The 23,491-nt window shown below is 50.7% G+C and overlaps 1 protein-coding gene across 2 annotated transcripts in view; it reads left to right on the plus strand.

Annotated features, from left to right (window-relative positions):
* The window catches only part of LOC113404997 (myomegalin-like), a 101,731-nt gene that overhangs the window by 12,848 nt on the left and 65,392 nt on the right, over positions 1-23,491 (plus strand). Inside the window, exons 2-4 of one of the 2 annotated variants that reach the window (XM_029912448.1) lie at positions 1,871-1,926; positions 7,389-7,609; positions 23,283-23,393. In XM_029912448.1, the coding sequence (XP_029768308.1) occupies positions 1,871-1,926; positions 7,389-7,609; positions 23,283-23,393 (388 nt within the window). Of the gene's footprint in view, positions 1-1,870; positions 1,927-7,388; positions 7,610-23,083; positions 23,394-23,491 lie in introns of those variants that run through there. The other variant, XM_029912450.1, reaches the window with a different exon arrangement.

Genomic DNA, 23,491 nt, shown 5'->3' on the forward strand with positions numbered 1-23,491 from the left:
GGTGCAGGTGGGGGCCAGAGCTGGGGCAGCAGGGGGTGTGGGCGGGGGAGAGTCCAGGGCTGGGGCGGCAGGAGATGCGGGTGGGGGGAGAGCCCAGGGCTGGGGCACCAGGGGGGTGCAGGTGGGGGCCAGAGCTGGGGCAGCAGGGGGTGTGGGCGGGGGAGAGTCCAGGGCTGGGGCAACATGGGGGTCCAGGGCTGGGGTGGGGGGCGGCAAAAATCCTAGAGCTGGCTCTGTCCCTACCATTCACAGGAAGCTGCAGCATGAGGTTTCAGTTCCACTCCTTGCCCCTCCCTTTCCTGTTAATTGCAGCCAAGGGAATGCTGGGAAATGTAGTTCTTTCCCTGCTCCAGGGCCAGCTCTATAGGCAGGGAGCTAACCAAGGAACTAGAGCTCCCAGGGCCCCCTGTTGGTTTTCAGCTCCCAGGCTGGATTCTTGCGCCCCTGCAAATTTGCCGCCCCAAGCTACTGCTTGCTTTGCTGGTGCCTAGAGCCGGCCCTGCCTCCAGGGCATGACAGTGAGAATTAGTGACCCAACAGCTTCCTTTAATTAGCATTTGTTTAGAACAAAAACATTTGAGAGAGAACAGATCTTAAAATAATGGAGCAGACTCAATGCAATGGGTGTTTCCCCCTGATGCTTGCCATTCCTGGACTGGGAAAGCACCATTCCATGGGGCCTGGCTACGTCCACACTGCAGCCGGAGCAGGGTGACTCCAGCTCAGGTAGGCACACCCGCACTAGCTGGAATCTAGCTAGCATGGCTAAAAGCAGCAGTGAAGATGGGGGTCCAGCCCACCATCACATGGGGCAACGTGAGTATGTACCCGGAGTTCCAGGGAGGCTTGTGCAGCCTCCGCTGGGATCCAGGCTGCCACGTTTTCACTGCCATTTTTAGCCATGCTAGCTAGAGCAAAGCTAGCACAAGTGTGCCTAGGCTGCAGTCACCCCTCTGACTGCTGTGCAGACGTACTCCTCTGTGCCAGCTTGAACCCCTAGACAGCTGCTGACAATGCCTCCTCTCTGCAGGGATCAGAGCTCTTCTAAACTGTTGGTAGCCTTGTGGGCTGGCAGGTCCCAGCATTGCGAAACAGGGTTTACATCAAGAAAAGGGATCTTGGAAGCAAACAGCGTGGCCAATTCTAGCATGTATCCTTATCTCGAAAGCCCTTGTGTTGCTTTTCCCACTGCCTTTATTTCCTTCAATCAATAGATGCGCAGAAAGTCTTAGAACCCCAGGTCAGGTGATCCAGTCTCCAAGTATAAATATTCTGAGATTTGTACATTGCAGCTCCTACTGTGTCCACAACATTGTGTATCACTCCATTTCTGTCACAGCACCTAAACCCGTAGGAGATGTCAGGCTTCTCTCCTCGGGGAGCCATCCTATTTATGCCACATGCTGGAGCTTCCCCAGGCCCCACATGGGGACAGGCCTAGAGAAGGTGGCTGATAAGTCTGTTGTCAGTGAACCCAGCCAGAGCTCCCAGTGTCGGTGAGACACTAAACCAAAGTCAGAAATAAATAACGGGGGAGTGTTTCTAGTTGGACTATTTGAACGTGACATGAGCAACTCTAGAGTGAGCTGTGGGCACAGAACTGCTCTAATAGTGCTGTGGGATGGGGAATGCATTGAGTGCTTGGAACTCCCCGTATTGAGATACGTGGGGAGGATGGTGTTGGGGACACTCTGAATGGTGATGCTGGGGTTTTCTGTCGGGATCTCTCTGGATCTGTGGCAGGTGGATACGGGACAGTGCCACGGGTCAGTATTGGGGTCTCTGTCAGTAAAAGAAGGGAAGCCTTGGGAACCCAGCCCTGGTGTGCAGTGCTGTCTACTGACATTGCCCCATGTGTCCTTCTCTGCAGGGATTACTTCGATGGTGACGGGAAGGAGATGGTGCCCGGAGCCAGTCACGTGACAGGTAAAGAGCACTGTCCTGTATTGAAGAGCTGGTCTGCTCCCAGGTCGGGCATGGCCCTGCTGTCCGTGTGGGCGCCTCAGATCTGTGTTCTTCGCTCCTCCCACTCTTGGGATCCTTGTAAATGTCAGGAGCTTGCTGTGTGTCCCCCATCCCAGTCAGCACTGGAGGTCTAGCAGCAAACTCTGGTGTACCCCACTGGTCACCTCTCTCCAGCGCAATTCATGGCCAGTTATAATGACCCTTCCTCTGTGGTCGTTCGTCCAGCTGCAACCCCATCTGACAGCATATGTATTGCAGCTAATTCATGTTATTCTTTCGAGTACTCTGTAGCCTTGATCCACTAACTTTGTAATTCCCTCAGCAAAGCAATCCAGTTGGTCTAGGATAGCTAGTTATTTATAGACCCCAGCACATTACTCATGCTTCCATTACCCTCTCTTTTCCTCTTAATGTGTTGTCACGTGATCATGCATAGTGACCAATCTTCCATTATAACCCTTATGAGAAGGGAGAGCAAGGGTGGCTCAGTGGTTTAGGGTGCTAGCAGGGGGCTTGAGAGACCTGGATCTACCCTGCTCCACCAAAAACTTCCTGAGTGACTTGGCCAAGTCATTTAGTGTCTCTGTGCCTCGGTTCCCATTGGCACAATGGGGATTTTCACCCTGCCCCCCAGGGAAATACATCCGAGTGTGAGGTGCTCCGGTACATAAGAGAGTTCTTGCCCATGTTCTCTTTCTTTGGCTTGGGAACAAGTGCACTTCTAGACCAGTCTCACAACCATTTCCCCTGCTTCCCAGCTCCCTGGTCTAGAACTTGATTCCAGGCCCAGGCCCAGATTTCCTTCCCTGTGGACTCCTGAAAGTCCCCAGGAGCTGCCAGGGACCCTGGTACTGTCTGTGTTGTGCGTATGGTTCCTGCTGGCCCACTGAGGCCTGCAGCAGGGCCTGTGGGCTTCAGGGATGCTGCAGGGTCAGGGGCCGGAGTCAAGGTATGGTGCCTGAGGAAGCAGGGACGGGTAATAAGAAGCTGGCTGAGCACCATGCCAACCCCTGACGCTTCATTGGTGTCCGTGCTTCCTGGCTCTCTGGTACTAGTGACTTGCAGAGCAGCCTGGCTCAGCTGGTCCCATTGGACGGCAGAGCTCAGGGGCTCCCCAAGCTGACCTGTTTCCGGTACATGTCAGACAATTCAAACTGCCAAGGACATAAGGACGACTTTAGACAAAACACTTGACGCTTTGGGTAAGGCTGAGGGTTCCTATCAGTGAGCTCAGGATAAAAAACCCTAAAAGAATGGTGTAATGTAATCACATCAGAATGGCCATACCGGGTCTGACCAATGTTCCAACTAGCCCAGTATCCTGCCTTCCGACAATGACCGGTGCCAGATGCTTCCGAGGGAATTAACGGAACAGGGCAATTTATGGAGTGATCCATCCCATTGTCCAGTCCCAGCTTCTGGCAGTCAGAGGTTTAGGGACATCCAGCGCATGGGGTCGTGTCCCTGACCATCTTGGCTAATAGCCATTGATGCACCCATGCTCCATGAACTTATCCAGTTCTTTTTTGAACAAGTTATACTTTTGGCCTTCACAGCATCCATGACAAGTTCCACAGGTTAACTGTGTGTTCTGTGAAGAAATACTTCCTTATGTATGTTTTTAATTTGCTGACTATTAATTTCATCGGGTGACCCCTAGTTCCTGTGTTGTGTGACGTGCTAAATAACACTTCCCTATTCATTTTCTCCATAACATTTGTGATTTTTATAGCTCTCTATCGTATCTCCCCCTTAGGCATCTCTTTTTTCTAAGATGAACAGTTCCAGTCTTTTTAATCTCTTCTTAGATGGAAGCTTTCCATAGATTTAATCAAATTTGTTGCCCTTCTTTGTACCTTTTCCAGTTCTAATATATCTTTTTTGAGATGGGGCGACCAGAACTGCAGGCAGTATGCAAGATGTGGGCGTACCAGGGATTTTAGTTTTGGCATTATGAACTTTCTGTTTTATTATCTATCCCTTTCTTAATGATTTCCAACATTCTGTTCACTTTTTTGACTGCCGCTGCACATTGAGTGGATGTTTTCTGATAATTATTCACAATAACTCCAAGATCTTTTTCTTGAGTGGTAACAGCTAACTTAGACCCCATCATTTTGTATGTGTAGTTGGGATTATTTTTTCCAAAGTGCATTACTTTGCACTTTTCAACATTGAATTGCATCTGCCATTTTGTCACCCAGTTTTGTGAGATCCCTTAATAACTCTTTGCAGTCAGGTTTGAATTTAACTATTCTGAATAATTTTGTATCGTCTGCAATTTTGCCACCTCACTGCTCACCCCCTTTTCCAAATCACTTATGAGTATGTTGAACAGCACTGGTCTCAGTACAGATCCTTGGGGGACCCAACTATTTACCTCTCTCCATTTATTTCTACCCTTTGTTTCCTATCTTTTGACCAGTTATTGATCCATGAATGGACCTTCCCTCTTATTCCATGATTGCTTACTTTGTTTAAGAGGCTTTGGTGAAGGACCTTGTCAAAGGCTTTCTGAAAGTCCAAGTACACTATATCCTCCTGATCACCCTTGTCCATGTGCCTGTTTGACTATCTCAAAGAATTCTAATAGATTGGTGAGGCATGATTTCCCTTTACAAAAGCCATGCTGTCTCTTCCCCAACGTATCGTGTTTATCTATGTGTCTGATAATTCTGTTCTTTACTGTAGTTATAAACAAAACAAGCCCCTGAAATCCAGAGAGGGTCAAGCAAATAACCTTAACTGACCCCTACAGTGATACCCTGAGAAACCACCCAGGAACTCTGAGACAACCTTATCCATCCATCACAAAGCATTTCAACTCCTGGGTGAGCACAAAGGCTAGATAATATTGTCCCATTTAGCTTGAGTAGTTAGCCAATATATGGGGTCTTGTCGGGTTGTTTCCCTTAGGAGGAGAAATTGATGATACAAATCAAATGTTTCTTTGGTGCAATCCTGTTTATTTACAAAGAATGTATGGTAGGAACAACCAACAGCAGGGAGTTACTGGCTGACAATACTAAGTCTGCTGCCAGCCAGCACTGTGTGCCAAAGAAGCTCTTTTGGCTTCCTTTCAGGGCCACACGACCCCTGGTTCTCTGACTTTCTCCTGGCTTTTCTGGCTTCTTTCTGCTTCTCACACCCACCTCTGCCATTCAATTAATGCCCTAGCTCAGGAGAGGATTTACCATGAAACAGACTGTGCGGTGGCACGGGGCCCTCAATGATAGGGGAGCCCCCAAAATGCAGGACAAATATCTGACAACCTGCCCCCGAGTCCTGGCTGGTGGCGCAGCAGGGCGCAGGCAGGCAGGTTGCCTGCATGCCATGGCTGGTGGTCTCACGCCACTCCCGGAAGCGGTCGGCTGCTGGCACGTGTCTGCGTTCCCCTGGTGGGGGAGGGCTCCACGCGCTGCCCCCCTGGGCAGCGCATGGAGACCTGCTGCCCCCCAAGGGGCGCACAGACACGTGCCAGCAGCAGCACAGCAGGGCTAAGGTGGCTCCCTGCCTGCTCTGCCTCCCTCCCTCCACGCTGCTTTGCTCCCGGAAGCGGTCGGCATGTCCCTGCAGCCCCTGGGGGTTGGGGGTGGGTGTCTCTGTGCGCTGCCCCCGCCCCAAGCGCTGACTCCGCAGTTCCCATTGGCCGAGAACTGCGACCAATGGGAGTTGCGTGGGCGGTGCCTGCGGGCAGCAGCACATGGAGACCCCTTGGCCCCCCCTGCCTAGGAGCCGCTGCTGAAGGGGTGTGTGTACTGGTCGTTTTGGGAGCTGTGCTGCCCAAGGTAAGCACTGCCCCCCTGCCCACCTCCCACACCCCAACCCCCGGCCCCAGCCCGGAGCCTGCACCCCACACCCAAACTTCCTTCCAGAGCCTGCACCCCTCACTCTCTCCCACACCCCTGCCCAGAGACCACACCCAAACATCCTCCCAGAGCCTGCACCCCCTCCTGCACCTCAACCCCCGCCCCAATCAAGGTACCTCACTTTATTTTCATTTACTTTCCATTACTTATAATATAGGAGGAGAATGAAGAAAAAAAGAATGAAAAACGGGGGGTGGGGCAAGGGGGTGAAGATAAGAGAGAATGTTCTTTTTCTTGGCTGGGTCCCGGGGGTGTGTGTGTGAAAATGAAGCTGCGCACAGGGCCCCACTAACTCTAAATCCGCCACTGCCCCAGCCCTTGGCATTTGCCATCAGTTCCCAGGGAAACTCCTCCTATATTCCCTGAGTTAGTTCTTGCTCAGGTCTTCCATGTGGCCAGTGCTTTGCATGGTGGTGTCTATTGGTTCAGCTATCTTTCTCCATAAAGAAGCTTAAATGCTTGTTCCATTTATCCAGAATGGAGGACAGCTATCATATCCATCAACTTCAGTGAGGTCTGTGACTGTCCATAGAATAAAGACCTGCTTTTTGGCAGCTACCAACATCCTCCAGCATAACAATAAATTACTCTTAATTGTACAGCTTGCAAAATCTGGGTGCAGAAAAAGCTGGACTTTCTAAATTCCTGATTAGTCCTGCAGGCTGTAATTCCCTCTTCTTCACTAAGGCACCAGTTATACTCGGTAAATACTGTATCTACAAGGAATGTACTCCCAGACCTCAGTCATGATATTATAGCACTTGGCATGATGAGAATAAAGGGATTAGTCATGTGACAAAGATTGGAGGTGCCAGGACAGGGGCTACTCTAAATTTTAGGTGTTTTTGCAGCAACTGACTGTTGGCTTTGTAAAGCCCTTATGAAAAACTGACGGGGTAGCTGGGAGATGGGCATGGCATGACCACTGTACCAGTACACGGACCTCACAGAATTAAAATGGCCATGAGTGTAATCTAGGAACTTCAAGCTCACAGGAAAAGTCCTTGGATCCCAAAATAACCCAGTTTACATTGTACCAATGTGATGCTGCAAATACCTGCTGGCGTGAACGATGGGGTGTGAAATCCAGCTCTAAGCCTAGAGCAAGGCAGGTTTGGAGGCTGGCATTCCTGATACAGGAATCCCAGGGTGAGGTTCTCTGGCCTGGGTGATGGAGGAGGTCAGAGTGGATGAGCGCAATGGTCCCTTCTAACCTTAAAAGCTGTGGCTTGCTCCAGGGAAGAGTTAAGGTTGTTTGGGAGCCTTACTGGTACATTTCCATAATTTCATATAATAGCTTCGCTTTGTAATTTAACCTTGACTCTGAATTTCCTGAGTTTCCAATGATTGTTAAGTGGGAAAATTTCAGCATTCCTGTAAAGCAATGTTACCCTCAAATGATGACTATTTAGTCTTAAATTACTGATAGGTGCTTTAACTCCAGCTTGATGCAGTTTTTATCTGGAGGTATGATCCAGTTTTGCTCGCCAAGCATATATATGAAACAGACACTTCACGCACTTGAACTGCATTTCCTCTGTGCTCCCTTTCCAGCTGTTCTCTGCCATGCCCCAGAGCACGGGAACCTAGGCATCTCCGATGAGGACCCCCTGAGGCAGACACCCACGTTGGGACTCTTTGAGACAGCCCATCACCCAGTGCCGGATCAGACTCTGCCAGGCCTTGAGCAGAGCCCTCTAATGCAGACTCATGTCCTCAGTGACCTGGAGATGGGCCCTGTAGTGCAGACCCAAACCCTGCGAGATTTTGAGAAGGTAAGTCCCACCCTGGGGGCAAACTTGTCCTGATGTCAATGGGAACTTTGCAGGCGCGAGGGCTGGATAACATGGGGGACTGCAGATCCAGCCTGTTATTCCTAATGCAAATAGAACAGTTCACGTGATGTTCTACCTTGCTCTTTTGTCTGCTGGCTCAGGTTATATGTTTAGGGCCTTGTGTTATTTCTCTCGTAAAGGTCTGTCCCAATTCCCCTTGCATCTCTGTGAGCTCCTGTTGCTTTCTGGCATCATCCATTGCTGGAAGCATATACAGTAATAGTGGTTCTGGGGAGTCCCAACCATGCTGAGCCTCATCTTCACAGCCCTGTGCTGCTTGTGTTTGCACTGAAGTGCCTCCTGGACGCACATGAAGCTTGCCAGGTAGTCCTGGGGTACAGAGTGATTTGATGGGCTGGTTAGGACTGAGGCTTCAACTCTCAGCGCTCTTTGATCTTCTCTAGAGTCTGTAGCCTTTTTTGCCTTTGGCCTATGCCAGTTCAATGAGCAGTGTTGTGGTTTCCAGATGATCAGAAGAGACTGGGTTACAGGAGTGGGTTATTTCCTTACTGGGCGAGAAGTGAGTTGAGACGGACATACTCCTCTTGGACAGAGGGCCAGAGGACACCCTCTAGCTTGCAGAAATAGCATCCCTTTCAGAACTCCTACAAAACTGCTCTATGCTCCAATCCCACCCAGACTAAAGGGGAAGTTGCTAGAGACAGATATAAATAATAAACTAGGAATAGTAGAAAATTGATAAGGGAAACAAGGAGACCTTTATGGCCAGCAGAGTTAAGGACAATAAGGAGTTTTGCAAGCATATTATGAACAAAAAGAATCCTGACAATGGTATTGGTCCATTACTAGATGGAAAGGGTAGAATTATCAGTAATGCAGAAAAGGCTGAAGTGTTCAATAAATATTTCTGTTCTTTTTTTTGGGGGTGGGGGTGAGATGTAGTCCTATCATATGGTGGTAACATACTTTCCATTCCACTGGTTTAACATCCTCCTGAGATACAGCTGTTACTAAAGTTAAACATTTTTAAATCAGCAGATAACTTGCATCCAAGAGTTTTAAAAGAGCTGGCTGAGGATCTTGTTGGACTGTTACTGTTGATTTCAATAAGCCGTGAAATACTGGTGAAGTTCTAGAAGCATGGAAAAAAGCTGATGTTGTGCCAACATTTAAAAAGGGTAAATTATAGGCCTGTCAGTCTCACATTGATTCTGAGAAAGATAATGGAACAACTGATATGGGACACATTTAATAAAGAATTAAAGGAGGTGTGACAGACCCAGACCAGTGGGGTACAGGGGAGTCCGGAAGAGATACTAGCGGTTCTGGTCATCTTCCGATACATGAGGAGACTACCACCAGACCTTCGTGCCTGGGTAAGCCAGAACGAATCCTCCACCTATGACGAGGTTGTCGCCCTGGTAGAGAGGCGAAGGACAGTGAGGGAGCTGACCCGACCAGTTAAGGAAGAGGCAGCCCGGGTTAAACTAGCAGCATCAATCCCTAAAGTTCGGGTGACTGGGCCACCAGGAGGGCCCAGGTGGAAAAAGAGAGAGGCTGAAGGCCCATCAGAGGCCACAAAGAGTCAGAGCACTAAGGGAGAAGAGGATTGTGATGTTAGACTGCCCAAACCAAGAGACCGGGGAACGCCTAGGGCTCCATACAGATGTTATGCCTGCGGGGAGTGGGGACACATAGCTGCACAGTGTCCCAATGCTGAGGAGCCTATGCAGTGTAACCTGGGGAACTGGGCAGATCCATGCTCCCTAATCCACCTTGTGGGGGTCTCACTAACCCCACATATGTATACCAGACCAGTGAAACTAAATGGGGTAGGGACCACGGCACTGGTTGATTCGGGGAGTGCTATCACGCTTATCTCAGGGAAGCTCGTGAAGCGTAGTCAGCTGCTGCAGGCTAAACGTACGGGGATAACATGTGTCCATGGGACAGTTAGTTACTACCCCACCATCCCAGTAAAAATCGAGATCCAAGGGAACACTACTGAGGTAGCAGCAGGTGTAGTCCCTAAACTCTCATACCCAGTGCTCATCGGGAGGGACTTCACAGGGTTTGGAAACTTACTCCCAGTAGGGGGATTGGAGAAAGATGGGGATCCTAAAATTGGTGAGGCATCCACAGCAGACTGTCAACCCCCAATCTTCTCTGAAATATCCCCAGATTTGTTCTCCACTCCCAGACAGGGTAAAAAGACAAAAAGGGAAAGAAGGGCAGCTAAGGCCTTGGGAACCCGAATACTGACCCAAAGCCAGAGGGTTGCTCTTGTAGGTAGGCGGATCCGCGCAGCTGAAAAGGAGGCCACGCAGGAGGGAGAAGCACCTGAGTCTGACCCCCACCCTAATGCTTCTGAACCAGTAGAGGCAACAGAGACTGGGCCCCTAGATCTTGGGCAGATTAGCCCCGGGAGAGGAAATTTTGGACGGGACCAGGCAGAAGACCCAAGGTATGACAACATTAGGAAGGAGGTGACTGAAATAGATGGGGTCCCCGTGGAAGGGAAAACCCAGGGACCAGGACCCTACTTCATAATGAAGAAGGATCTCTTATACCAGGTTGCACCAGCACAGGGGCAGAAGGTACAGCAGATCCTAGTACCTCAAAAACACCAGAACGCTGTATTAAGTCTTGCTCATAGTCATCTTTTTGGGGGGCATTTGGGGGTAGAGAAGATCCTGGCACGAGTCCTACAACGGTTCTTCTGGCCCGGAGTACATGAAGAAGTGCGGAGGTACTGTGCCTCCTGCCCGGAGTGTCAGCTGCACAGTCCCCGTCCCCACTTGAGGGCACCTTTAGTACCCCTTCCCATCATAGAGGTCCCCTTCGAGTGAATAGCCATGGACCTAGTGGGACCCCTGGAGAAGACGGCTCGGGGCCACCAATACATACTTGTTGTTTTGGACTATGCTACTCGCTACCCAGAAGCCGTCCCCCTGCGGAACACAGCCTCTAAAACTATAGCCAAAGAGCTGGTGGGGATCTTTGCCCGAATGGGGCTACCGAAGGAGATATTAACCGACCAAGGAACCCCATTTATGTCGAAGCTAATGAAGGACCTCTGTACGCTGCTCCATATACATACCCTGAGAACTTCGGTCTACCATCCGCAGACTGATGGGTTGGTAGAAAGGTTTAACCGAACCCTCAAGGCTATGATAAGGAAGATGGTAAGTCGGGACAGGAAGGATTGGGACACTCTATTACCCTACCTTATGTTCACTATCCGGGAGGTACCTCAGGCCTCAAATGGGTTTTCCCCCTTCGAGTTACTATATGGGCATCACCCCCGTGGCATACTAGATATCGCCAAAGAGATCTGGGAAGAGGAACCCAATGAGGGGAGAAATATAATAGAGCATGTAATGCAGATGCGAGACCGGATAGCCCGGGTTACCCCTATTGTACGGGAACATTTGGAGAAGGCACAGGAAGCCCAGCGAACCTATTACAATCGCCAGGCAAAAGTGCGACAGTTCCAACCAGGGGATCGGGTTATGGTGTTGGTACCCACGGCAGAAAGCAAGCTTCTGGCCCAATGGCAGGGGCCCTATGAGGTGGTTGAACCCGTGGGGGAAGTAACCTACAAGGTGCGGCAGCCAGGACGCAGAAAACAAGAACAGATTTATCACGTTAACCTTCTGAAACCCTGGCATGCACAAGAGGCATGCACAACGGTCCAAAAAGACCTAACCCAGGAAAACAAGCCTTCCAAACAGGTGAGAGTGTCTCCCGATTTAACACCAGACCAGAAGAATGAGGTGTCTGAGATGATCTTCCGGAACCAAGATGTGTTCTCGACAAAACCGGGTCGAACAACCGAGACATATCACCACATCGTCATGAACCCTGGGGCCAGAGTAACAATGAGGCCCTATCGGGTGCCAGCGGCAAGGAGGGAGGAAATAAAAGCAGAAGTAAAAAAAATGCTGGAGCTGGGGATCATCGAAGGATCCCACAGTCAGTGGTCCAGTCCAATCGTGCTGGTGCCCAAACCTGATGGCACCACAAGATTTTGCAACGACTTCCGGCGACTAAACGAAGTATCCCAATTCGACGCGTACCCCATACCTCGCATAGATGAGTTAGTGGACCGTCTGGTTAATGCCCGGTACTTGACTACCCTAGACTTGACAAAGGGGTACTGGCAGATTCCCCTTGCAGAAGACGCAAAGGAAAAGACTGCGTTCTCTACACCAGAGGGTCTTTTTCAATATACTGTCCTTCCTTTTGGACTACATGGGGCCCCAGCTACCTTCCAGCGCCTCATGGACAAGCTATTACGGCCGCATAACAGTTATGCTGCTGCCTACTTGGACGATGTGGTCATTCATACCCCAGACTGGGAAACCCACCTGGAGAAGGTGGAGGCAGTCCTCGATACCTTCAGGCGAGCTGGCCTTACAGCAAACCCTGCCAAGTGCACTGTAGGGTTTACAGAGGCCAAATATCTTGGCTACATTGTGGGAAAAGGTCTGGTAAAACCCCAAGTGAACAAGTTAGAGGCCATCCAAAATTGGCCCCGACCAAGGAGCAAGAAACAAGTCCGGGTGTTCCTAGGTGTGGTGGGGTATTACCGACGTTTTATCCCCCACTTTGCCACAAGGGCAAGCCCCCGACAGACCTAGTGAAAGCCCGTGGACCTGATCTGGTGAGATGGTCTGACGCAGCAGAGGAAGCATTCACAGACCTACGGACTGCCCTCTGCAGTAACCCCGTACTGATAGCCCCTGATTTCACCAAGGAGTTTATCCTGCAGACGGATGCATCGGAAGTAGGGTTGGGGGCCGTTCTATCACAGATGGTCGGGGAGGAGGAACACCCAATTCTATACCTCAGTCAGAAACTCCTTCCAAGGGAACAAAAATATGCAGTGGTGGAGAGAGAATGCCTCGCTGTAAAATGGGCCATGGAAACATTGCGCTACTACCTGCTCGGGCGCAGATTTGTCCTTGTGACCGACCATGCCCCTCTTCAATGGATGCAGCGGAACAAGGAGAAGAACACAAGGGTGACCAGATGGTTCTTATCCCTCCAACCTTTCCAGTTCCGTGTGCAACACAGAGCAGGGAGCCGTCATGGCACCGCCGATGGCTTGTCACGTGTGCATTGTCTGGCGTCCCACGCTGCCCAACCCCTTGGCGTTGAGCGGGGGGAGGGATATGTGACAGACCTAGACCAGTGGGGTACAGGAGTCTGGTAGAGGGCAAATACACTGGTCACTGGATGAGTAGTTTTCTGTTCCCTGAGTGACCAGAGAAGGGGCTGCACTAGAGTAATCAGGAACCTGCTAGACCCAGTTAAGGCAGGCAGGCTAATTAGGACACCTGGAGCCAATTAAGAAGAAGCTGCTAGAATCAATTAAGGCAGGCTAATCAGGGCACCTGGGTTTTAAAAGGAGCTCACTTCAGTTTGGTGCGAGTGTGAGGATCTGGGAGCAAGACGCGCAAGGAGCTAAGAGTGAGAGGGTGTGCTGCTGGAGGACTGAGGAGCACAAGCGTCATCAGACACCAGGAGGAAGGTCCTGTGCTGAGAATAAGGAAGGTGTTTGGAGGAGGCCATGGGGAAGTAGCCCAGGGAGTTGTAGCTGTCATGCAGCTGTTACAGGAGGCACTATAGACAGCTGCAGTCCACAGGGCCCTGGGCTGGAACCCGGAGTAGAGGGCGGGCCCGGGTTCCCCCCAAACCTCCCAATTGACCTGGACTGTGGGTTCTTCCAGAGGGGAAGGTCTCTGGGCTGTTCCCCAACCCACATGGTGAATCTCTGAGGCAAGAAAATCCGCCAATAAGCGCAGGACCCACCAAGATAGAGGAGGAACTTTGTCACAGTGGGTAATATAATTAATGCCAATCAACATGGGTTAATGGAAAACAGATCCCGTCAAACTAACTTGATTTTTTTATGAGATGACAAGGTTGATTGATAAAGGTAATAGTGTTGGTGTAATAAACTTAGCCTTTCTGTAAGGCATTTGACTTGGTACTGCATGACATTTAGATTAAAAAAATTAGAACAATATAGAATTAACATGGCACTCATTAAAAGCGTTAAACACTGGCTAATTGATAGGTCTCAAAATGTAATTGTAAATGGGGAATCATCATTGAGCAGATCTGGTTCTAGTGGGGTCCTGCAGGGCTTGGTTCTTGGCCCTACGCTATTTAACATTTTTATCAATGACCTGTAAGAAAATGTCAAATCATCACTGATAAAGTTTGCAGATGACACAAAAAGTGAGGGAGTGGTAAGCAGTGAATAGGACAGGTCACTGATACAGGGTGATGTGGATCAGTTGGTAAGCTGGGTGCAAACAATGTGCATTTTAATACAGCTAAAAGTAAATGTGTACATCTGGGAACAAAGCATGTAGGTCGTACTTACAGGATGGGGGACTCTATCCTGCGAAGCAGTGACTCTGAAAAAGATTTGGGGTCGGTGTTGGATAATCAGCTGAACATGAGCTCCCAGTGCCATGTTGTAGCCAAAAAAGGTAATGTGATTCTTGGATGCATAATTGGGAATCTCGAATAAGACCAGAGAGGTTATTTTACCTCTATATTTGGCACTGTTGTGACTGCTGCTAGAATATTGTATCCAGTTCTGGTGTCCACGATTCAGGAAGAAAGTGGATAAACTGGAGAGGGATCAGAGAAGAGCCATGAGAATGACTAAAGGATTAGAAACCCTATAGTGGTAGACTCCAGGAGCTCAGTCTGCTTATCTTAACAAAGAGAAGGTTAAGGAGTGACTTGATCACAGTCTGTAAGTACCTACGTGGGGAACAAATATTTGATAATGGGCTCTTCAGTCTAGCAGAGAAAGTTTAAATTCAGACTGGAAATAACGGGTAAATTTTGAACAGTGAGTGTAATTAACCATTGGAACAACTTACCAAAGGTTGTGGTGGATTCTCCATCGCTGACAATTTTAAAATCAAGACTGGATGTTTTTCTAACAGATCCGCTCTAGGAATTATTTGGAAGCAGTTCTCTGGCGTGCATTATACAGGGGGTCAGACTAGGTGATCACAATGGTCCACTATCTATTGAGATAGCTTCTGCTCCCAAGACGTGGTGTCCTCTGCCCTATACCGGCCTCTGTCCCACCACAAAGGGTTTATCTACACTTCAGTGCACTAAAGTAGAGTGTAGCTGCAGCAGCAGGCTCTGCGGGAGGGTCTAGGTGCCCTGAGTATGTGCCTAGGGTCTCTGACAGACGTGCCCTTGGCACGGCTAGCCCCTCCTGCTGGTCTCGTTGCAATGGCTACCGTCTGTCTTGAGCGCACCAGCTCAGTGAGAGCTAGCTCAGGTACTTCTCCTTGAGCCGGGAACCACCGCCCTCCCCGGCTCCAGGCACACCCAAACACGGTTACATCCTTTAACATCAGGTGGGATGGGCACCATATGAGAACCCAGACAGACAGACGTACCTGGGCTGGCATGACAAGTGGGTTTCTGCTGTTGGTGTCTCTTTCTGGTGTCCTCCCTCTCTCCTGACTCCCCTGCCCCTGGCAACTATGCTCCTCGCTCTTCCGCCCTGGAGCAGCCTCTGCTCCCTCACTTCTGCCTTTTCTCCCCTCCTGTTATAGCAGCAGTGACCCTGGCCCCTCCACTCCCTGCCTCCGCCTCTGCTTTGGCTGGGGGAGACTCCCGCGAGTGGGCTCAAAGCTGTAGAATTTGTTGTGTCTCCTTCATGGGGCGCCTGTGCTGGAGCCAGGGAAAGCAAAGGGCTTTGATGGATGGATCTATCGAATCCCACCCCTAAGGGCTGGGCTCAGGAGTCACCCAGGGGTTTAACTGCCGGCGCGTGACATAAAAGCAATGCAGCCTGAGGGCAGCTGCCCAGTGTTCGACACAGCTGTAGATCAACAGGGGGCGTTACTGCGCGGCAGGCTGGTGTGGAGAGGATTCCCACCCCGGCCTGCTGTGCACTAAGTCTCTGTGTCTGCCAGCCCCCTGTGCAGAGCAGGCCCTGTGGCATAAGCACAATCTCATGGCTGGAGCGAGGACATAAGGGCAGACGCCATGGCTCCCCGCAGTGGGCATTGCAAGGGGACCAGGAACACAGGCTCGCGGGGTGCTGGCAAGAGCTGGCCACATCATGGGGTCTGAGCAAAGCAATGCACCACAGGTGGCTTTCGCAGGCAGTCGTACCCCTGCTTGCTATTGCATTGCCAAGGATCCTAGCCGAGGAGAGGCAGGGATGGTTCCAGGGAGGTAGGGCCAAGCCTGTGGGATATTGCAGGCTTATTTACCCTGGATGGTTACCTGGATTCTTCTCACAGATTCGAGGGGGCAGTTAGCAACACCGGGGGTTGGGGGATTTGAGAGGTAGCGATTAGCCTGTTTGCTTACTGAGAGCAGTATTACCAACCCCTTGTGATCAAAACTCATGAGTGAGGCCCCCCAACATGATGAGATTGAGGCATGAACTACTGGGAGTCTATCTTTAGCCCCCACAGTCCATATTTTCTGGACCATTACTCAGCACCATTGGCAAGTGGTTGAAGCATGTGTGTGGATGTTGGGTGTGTTGCAGCCGAGTGATGGGGCCCAATCACCACTGCACACAGTCAATGTCTCTAGTGTCATTTAAATTACTCTGTCTTTGGTATCATTATAAATGTGTGTTCAAAGAGACCAGGGCCTCAGTGTGCGGGGTTTACACTCTAAAGAGTTTTGCTACTTGTTGATCTTTGCCTTGGATCTTCTTTGATTGCAGGTGTGTGTGTGTGGGGGCGGGGGGTGCAGTACCCTCGCTCGGGCCCTGCCGGGCCTGAGGCTCCAAGGGCTGAGGGAGCACATGAAAATAGGTTAGATCTAATGCAGAGCTGCCTTACCAACTCCGTTACCCCCTAGTTCCATTTGCTGGAATATAGGGTTAACTAATCCAGATTACTTTTATTCAGTGCAATGCTGGACTAGACTGGGGGGGCGGACCAGTCAACAATCTAGCCGTGTGCACTACAGTTTCTAGCTATGGCACAGAGTGGTGCACCAGCAGGATGACTTGGCTCCGTGCATGTTATTTTCATTCGGTGAGAGAAGGCAAACTAATGTAAGCTAATGTAACGCCAATATTTAAAAAGGGCCCTAGAGGTGATCCTGGCAATTACAGACCGGTAACTCTAACGTCAGTACCGGGCAAATGAGTTGAAACAATAGTAAAGAATAAAATTGTCAGACACATAGAAGAACATAAATTGTTGGGCAAAAGTCAACATGGTTTCTGTAAAGGGAAATAGTGTCTTACTAATCTATTAGAGTTCTTCGAAGGGGTCAACAAACATGTGGACAAGGGGGATCCAGTGGACATAGTGTACTTAGATTTCCAGAAAGCCTTTGACAAGGTCCCTCACCAAAGGCTCTTACGTAAATTAAGTTGTCATGGGATAAGAGGGAAGATCCTTTCATGGATTGAGAACTGGTTAAAAGACAAGGAACAAAGGCTAGGAATAAATGGTAAACTTTCAGAATGGAGAGGGGTAACTAGTGGTGTTCCCCAAGGGTCAGTTCTAGGACCAATCCTATTCAACTTATTCATAAATGATCTGGAGAAAGGGGTAAAAAGTGAGGTGGCAAAGTTTGCAGATGATACTAAACTGATCAAGATAGTTAAGACCAAAGTAGACTGTGAAGAACTTCAAAAAGATCTCACAAAACTAAGTGATGGGGCAACAAAATGGCAAATGAAATTGAATGTGGATAAATGTAAAGTAATGCACATTGGAAAAATAACCCCAACTATACATATAATATGATGGGGGCTAATTTAGCTACAACTAATCAGGAAAAAGATCTTGGAGTCATCGTGGATAGTTCTCTGAAGACGTCCATGCAGTGTGCAGCGGCAGTCAAAAAAGTAAACGGGATGTTAGGAATCATTAAAAAAGGGATAGAGAATAAGACGGAGAATATCTTATTGCCTTTATATAAATCCATGATACGCCCACATCTTGAATACTGCATACAGGTGTTGTCTCCTCATCTCAAAAAAGATATACTGGCATTAGAAAAGGTTCAGAAAAGGGCAACTAAAATTATTAGGGGTTTGGAACGGGTCCCATATGAGGAGAGATTAAAGAGGCTAGGACTTTTCAGCTTGGAAAAGAGGAGACTAAGGGGGGATATGATAGAGATATATAAAATCATGAGTGGTGTGGAGAAAGGAATAAGGAAAAGTTATTTACTTGTTCTCATAATATAAGAACTAGGGGCCACCAAATGAAATTAATGGGCAGGAGGTTTAAAACAAATAAAAGGAAGTTCTTCTTCACACAGTGCACAGTCAACCTGTGGAACTCCTTGCCTGAGGAGGTTGTGAAGGCTAGGACTATAACAGGGTTTAAAAGAGAACTAGATAAATTCATGGAGGTTAAGTCCATTAATGGCTATTAGCCAGGATGGGTAAGGAATGGTGTCCCTAGCCTCTGTTTGTCAGAGGGTGGAGATGGATGGCAGGAGAGAGATCACTTGATCATTACTTGTTAGGTTCACTCCCTTTGGGGCACCTGGCATTGGCCACTCTTGGCAGACAGGATACTGGGCTGGATGGACCTTTGGTTTGACCTAGTATGGCCATTCTTATGTTATGCAAAGCAGAGTCCCCAGCCACAGGCTTTCCAGACCTGGGGATGGGAATCTGGTTTAGGAAGCCGGTCACTTTCCTCCTGGAACGGAGTTAGATTTGAGCAAACATGGGCACAGAGTGCTTCTTGGTGAAAGAAAAGCCAGATTCCAGTGCGTGAATAACGTGGAGATAGTGGAGCAGGCACATGTCATATTAATGCCAACCCCAGCTGCTGAAAAATGGAGTCTGTCCCCACTCCTGGACTGAGACTGTTTTAAAAAATCTATGAAATTAAAAAGAAAATGGAGTTCTCTTTATTTGCCTTCTGGCTTCTGTGCCTTCGGGTAGTACTCAGCTCACGTTTCCTCTGCAACAAGGAGCACTGGAAACTTATATTTAAAAAAAAAAAGACAGCTGAGCGTCTCACTAAGTCACTTGGGCTCTGGGAGCTGGGGCTTGAAGGGAAACCCCAAATATTGTCAGGTTTCAGAGTAGCAGCCGTGTTAGTCTGTATCCACTCTACGATACAATCGCATTTGCTCCAACCCCTCAGACAGAGACAAACACATACAAGATCTCTATCAACCATTCTTACAACTACAATACAAACCTGCTGAAGTGAAAAAACAGATTGACAGAGCCAGAAGAGTACCTAGAAGTCACCTACTACAGGACAGGCCCAACAAAGAAAGTAACAGAATGCCACTAGCCATCACCTTCAGCCCCTAACTAAAACCTCTCCAGCGCATCATCAAGGATCTACAACCTATCCTGAAGGACGATCCATCACTCTCACAGATCTTGGGAGACAGGCCAGTCCTTGCTTACAGTCAGCCCTCAAACCTGAAGCAAATACTCACCAGCAACCACACAACAAAAACACTAACCCAGGAACCTATCCTTGCAACAAAGCCCGTTGCCAACTCTGTCCACATATCTATTCAGGGGATAGCATCATAGGACCTAATCACATCAGCCACACCATCAGGGGCTCGTTCACCTGCACATCTACCAATGTGATATATGCCATCATGTGCCAGCAATGCCCCTCTGCCGTGTACATTGGCCAAACCAGACAGTCTCTACGTAAAAGAATAAATGGACACAAATCAGACGTCAAGAATTATAACATTCAAAAACCAGTTGGAGGACACTTCAATCTCCCTGGCCACTCGATTACAGAACTAAAAGTCGCAATATTACAACAAAAAAACTTCAAAAACAGACTCCAACAAGAGACTGCTGAATTGGAATTAATTTGCAAATTGGACACCATTAAATTAGGCTTGAATAAAGACTGGGAGTGGATGGGCCATTACACAAAGTAAAACTATTTCCCCATGCTTATTTCCCCCCTCCCCCCCGACACAGTTCCTCACATCTCTTTGTCAATTGCTGGAAATGGGCCATTTTCATTACCACTACAAAAAGTTCTTTTTCTCTCCTGCTGATAATAGCTCACCTTAACTGATCACTCTCCTTATAGTGTGTATGGCAGGGGTCGGCAACCTATGGCACGCGTGCCAAAGATGGCACGCGAGCCGATTTTTAATGGCACGCTGCTGCCTGCCTGAGTCCCGAGGACACACAGCCAGTGAGGGGCAGAGCCCGTGCTGCCCCAGAGAGGAGCCGCCTCAGCGGCCTGCCCATGGGCTCCCGCGTCCCCTCACTCAGCGAGGAGCCCGGTCACCTGGGCTGCCTTGGTATAGCTGGCCATGGTGGATTGGCGGCGCGCCAGGGGAGCGGGTTTGCTGCCGCACCCGGTCCCGACTCCCGGCGGCAGTAAGCACCGGCTGCTGAGCGTCCCCGGGAGGAGGCGCCCGGCCGCGGCCATGGATCGGTACTTGCTGGGAGGAGTGGAGAGCCCCACAGCCTGGCGGCACTGAGCGCACAGCAGGTGCGGGCGAGCGGGAATTGGTGGTGGCCAGAGAGCCCTGGGACAAGGAGCTCGCATACCGCGGGGTCATGCGCCGCCCAGAGCGACTCCTCTAGACACAGCCAGAGGGGACTCTCTCGCCGGGGGGCGCTAGTTGCGCTCGTGCGGTGCGCCACGGGGCCCCGAGTGGGTGAACCAGCTGGGGGCCACAGGAGTGGGGGAAGCCCTCTGCCCTGACCCCCCCCACACACCCCCAGCCCTCTGCCCCGAGCCCCCACCCCCCCCCCCCACACCCAGCCCTCTGCCCTGTGCCCCACAGCCTCGCACGTCCCCCAGGCCCATGCCCTGAGCCCTGTGCCCCGCACACACCCCAAGCCCCTGCCCTGAGCCCTGTACCCCCCTCACACACACCCAGCCCTCTGCTTGCCTCCTTCACTCCCCCCCCCATGACCCCAGCCCTGACTCTGGCACCCCCACACATACCCAGCCCCCCCCGCCCTGACACCTGCACCCCCCTCACATGCCCCAGCCCTCTGCCCTGACTCTTGCACCCCCCCACATACCCAGCGCGCCAACACCCCATGCACCCCCCACAGCCTGACTCTTGCACCCCCCACATCCCCACCCCCACCCTGAGCACCAAATGGGAGCTCCTGCACACACACATACCCACATTCCTACCTGCACCCCTCGCACCAAATGGGAGCTGCCCAGGTAAGTGCCCCACACCCAAATCTCCTGCCCCAACCCTGAGCCCCCTCCCTCATTCTAGCTCCTGGCCAGACCCTTCACCCCCAGCCCTGTGCTCAGTGCACTCCCACTCTCAGCTCAGTGCAGAGAGAGGAAGAGAATGGGCCAGAACCAGGGAGAAGGTAGGTACCCACTGTATGTGGGCAGGGCCGGGACCCCAGACCGGCAGCGGGCTGAGTGGGTCCGGCAGCTGGCATCCCGGCTGGCAGGAGCCGGCGGATGGAACCCCTGAGCGGCAGTGGGCTGTGGGGTCCCGGCCACCAGCCTGCACAGCCCGCTGCTGGTCTGGGGTTCTGGCTCCTGGACCCTTGCCAGCCGGGGTCCTGGCCACAGGCCCCGCTCAGCCTACTGCCAACCTAGGTGAACAGAACCCCAGACCAGCAGCGGGCTGAGCGGGCCGGCGGCGTAAGATCAACATTTTAATTTAATTTTAAATGAAGCTTCTTAAACATTTTGAAAACCTTGTTTATTTTACAATACAACAATAGTTTAGTTATATAATATATAGACTTATAGAGAGAGACCTTCTAAAAAACATTAAAATGTATTACTTGCACGCGAAACCTTAAATCAGAGTGAATAAATGAAGACTCGGCACACCACTTCTGAAAGGTTGCCGACCCCTGGTGTATGGTAACACCCATTGTTTCATGTTCTGTGTATATATATATCTTCCCACTGTACTTTCCACTCCATGCATCCGATGAAGTGCGCTGTAGCCCACGAAAGCTTATGCTCAAATAAATTTGTTAGTCTCTAAGGTGCCACAAGTACTCCTGTTCTTTTTCCCAAATATTGTGATACTCGTGGTACAATAACAAAAGTTGGCATCACTGCGTGTGTGTGAAAACAGTCATAGGAAGGCTGCTGTTAACACACAAGATGGATTGCATCAGCTGTGTCTTTCTTAGGGTGCTATCACACTACAGTTGTGTTTAGGGGAAATGCTCAATTTGACCCCAAGGCAGAAATAAAACAGATCACTCTCTTTGCCACCTGCATTGGAGAAATAACCCCCAAATCATCTGCCCTCTGCAGAAAGCTTGGGCCAGCTTTTGCTCTTCTCTCAATGAAATACCATTGTATGTGCAAAGTGATGTCTCCGGCAGAGGGAGGGGCAAAGCGCAGCCCTGTCAGGGAGCGTATTCTGATTCTGTGCAGAGCCCCAGTGTGCCCTTACACTTCTCTGCAGCCCTGCACAGGGGTTTTCGCTGCAGTGTGACTAGCATAGTTACTTTATATCAGTGTTTAGGGGCCAATTAAGAATTACAAACTGTAATATCAAAACTTTGAACTTTAAACTCCTGCATTCCTCACTGGAGGCTCAAAATAGGAGCCTTGATCTTCTGCCTTTCAGCTACGGGGCAGGTGGGTGGGGGGTGCTAAGGAGTAGGATGTTTCAGTATTTCCACACTGGAGAAAGGCCTTTTCTTTTTGCCTTCCTTCCTGGAAAATAACAGACAGACACACAGGCTCAGTGTTTAGGGACACCCCTGGGCAGCGGTTTTGCCTAGCTTGGCTGCAGCTCTGTGGGAGCCCTTGGTGCCCTTTCAGTGCTGCGCTGTGAGATCTGTGTCTGCACACACACAGCGCGGGGAAAGGCAGTTCCCTAGGGGCTCTCACCAAGTGGGAATTAGCCTTGCTGCTATCCAGCAGCTCCGAGAGCTCTCTCTTGGCCAGGCCTATCGCTTGCCACACATTGTGGGGCCCTCTGGGTGGCTGTCATCCTGCCTCTCACTGGCCTGGGTCCTGCAGTCGGGGTAAATGGCTCTTTTCTCTTTCCTCTCCAGTCCCTTCCTTGCATTATGCACCTTGCACAAGAGAGGTCAGCAGGACCCCAATTAGAACCTGCCCTGGGCCTTTACCTGTGTCTCCCATGGGATCGGCTAAGGCCAGGCTCTGGGAGGGGGAAGACCCTTGGGAGATTCAGCTGCTGGACACTGGGATGTTGAGGGATCGGTGGGGAATCCTCTCCCTTCTCCCTTCCCTGCTGCGTCCTCATCATGTTTCCTAGCTGCCCTCTCCCCTCCCGTGCGGGTCTCTGCTGGCCAGGCCCCAGGCTCCCATTAATGGCTTGCAGTTGGCTGGGAGGTGGACGTGGAGTCGCTAGGGCCGCTGTCTGGATCGGGTTACACCACTTGTGTCTGTCCATGCAGGATGTTCCCCTGCCAGGGATTCCACAGATATCTCCTGGAGGTAAAAAAGGAAAGCGAGCTGCACTCCTGCACCCAGTGGGAGCTGCTGAGCTGTGGGGAGGCTCCGACTGGGAGCGCTCCAGCCTCCCCACCATGTCTCCGTAGGCTGCCGTGGGCTGAAGCAGCTTCCCGTGGGCTTGGCTCGCTCCCTTCCCTTGGCAATGTCCCCTGAGTGAGGGGGGGTGCAGAGATGCCCCCCTCCATGGGTCACCCACCATGTCTAACGGCTACCGTACTCTGTCCCAGCACCTCAATGACCTGAAGAAGGAGAACTTCAGCCTCAAGCTGCGCATCTATTTCCTGGAGGAGCGCATGCAGCAGAAGTATGAGGCCAGCCGGGAGGACGTCTACAAGCGGGTGAGTGCAGCAGGCTGGGATGGATGGTGCAGCCGCAGCGTCTTTGGCCCCACAGGGGCTGGGGCCGGTGTTTGGGCTCCGTGGGGGCTTGGGTGCCC

Source organism: Terrapene carolina, unplaced genomic scaffold (genome assembly GCF_002925995.2).
Source record: "Terrapene carolina triunguis isolate 2854851 unplaced genomic scaffold, T_m_triunguis-2.0 Scaffold212, whole genome shotgun sequence".
Lineage (NCBI taxonomy): Eukaryota > Metazoa > Chordata > Testudines > Emydidae > Terrapene > Terrapene triunguis.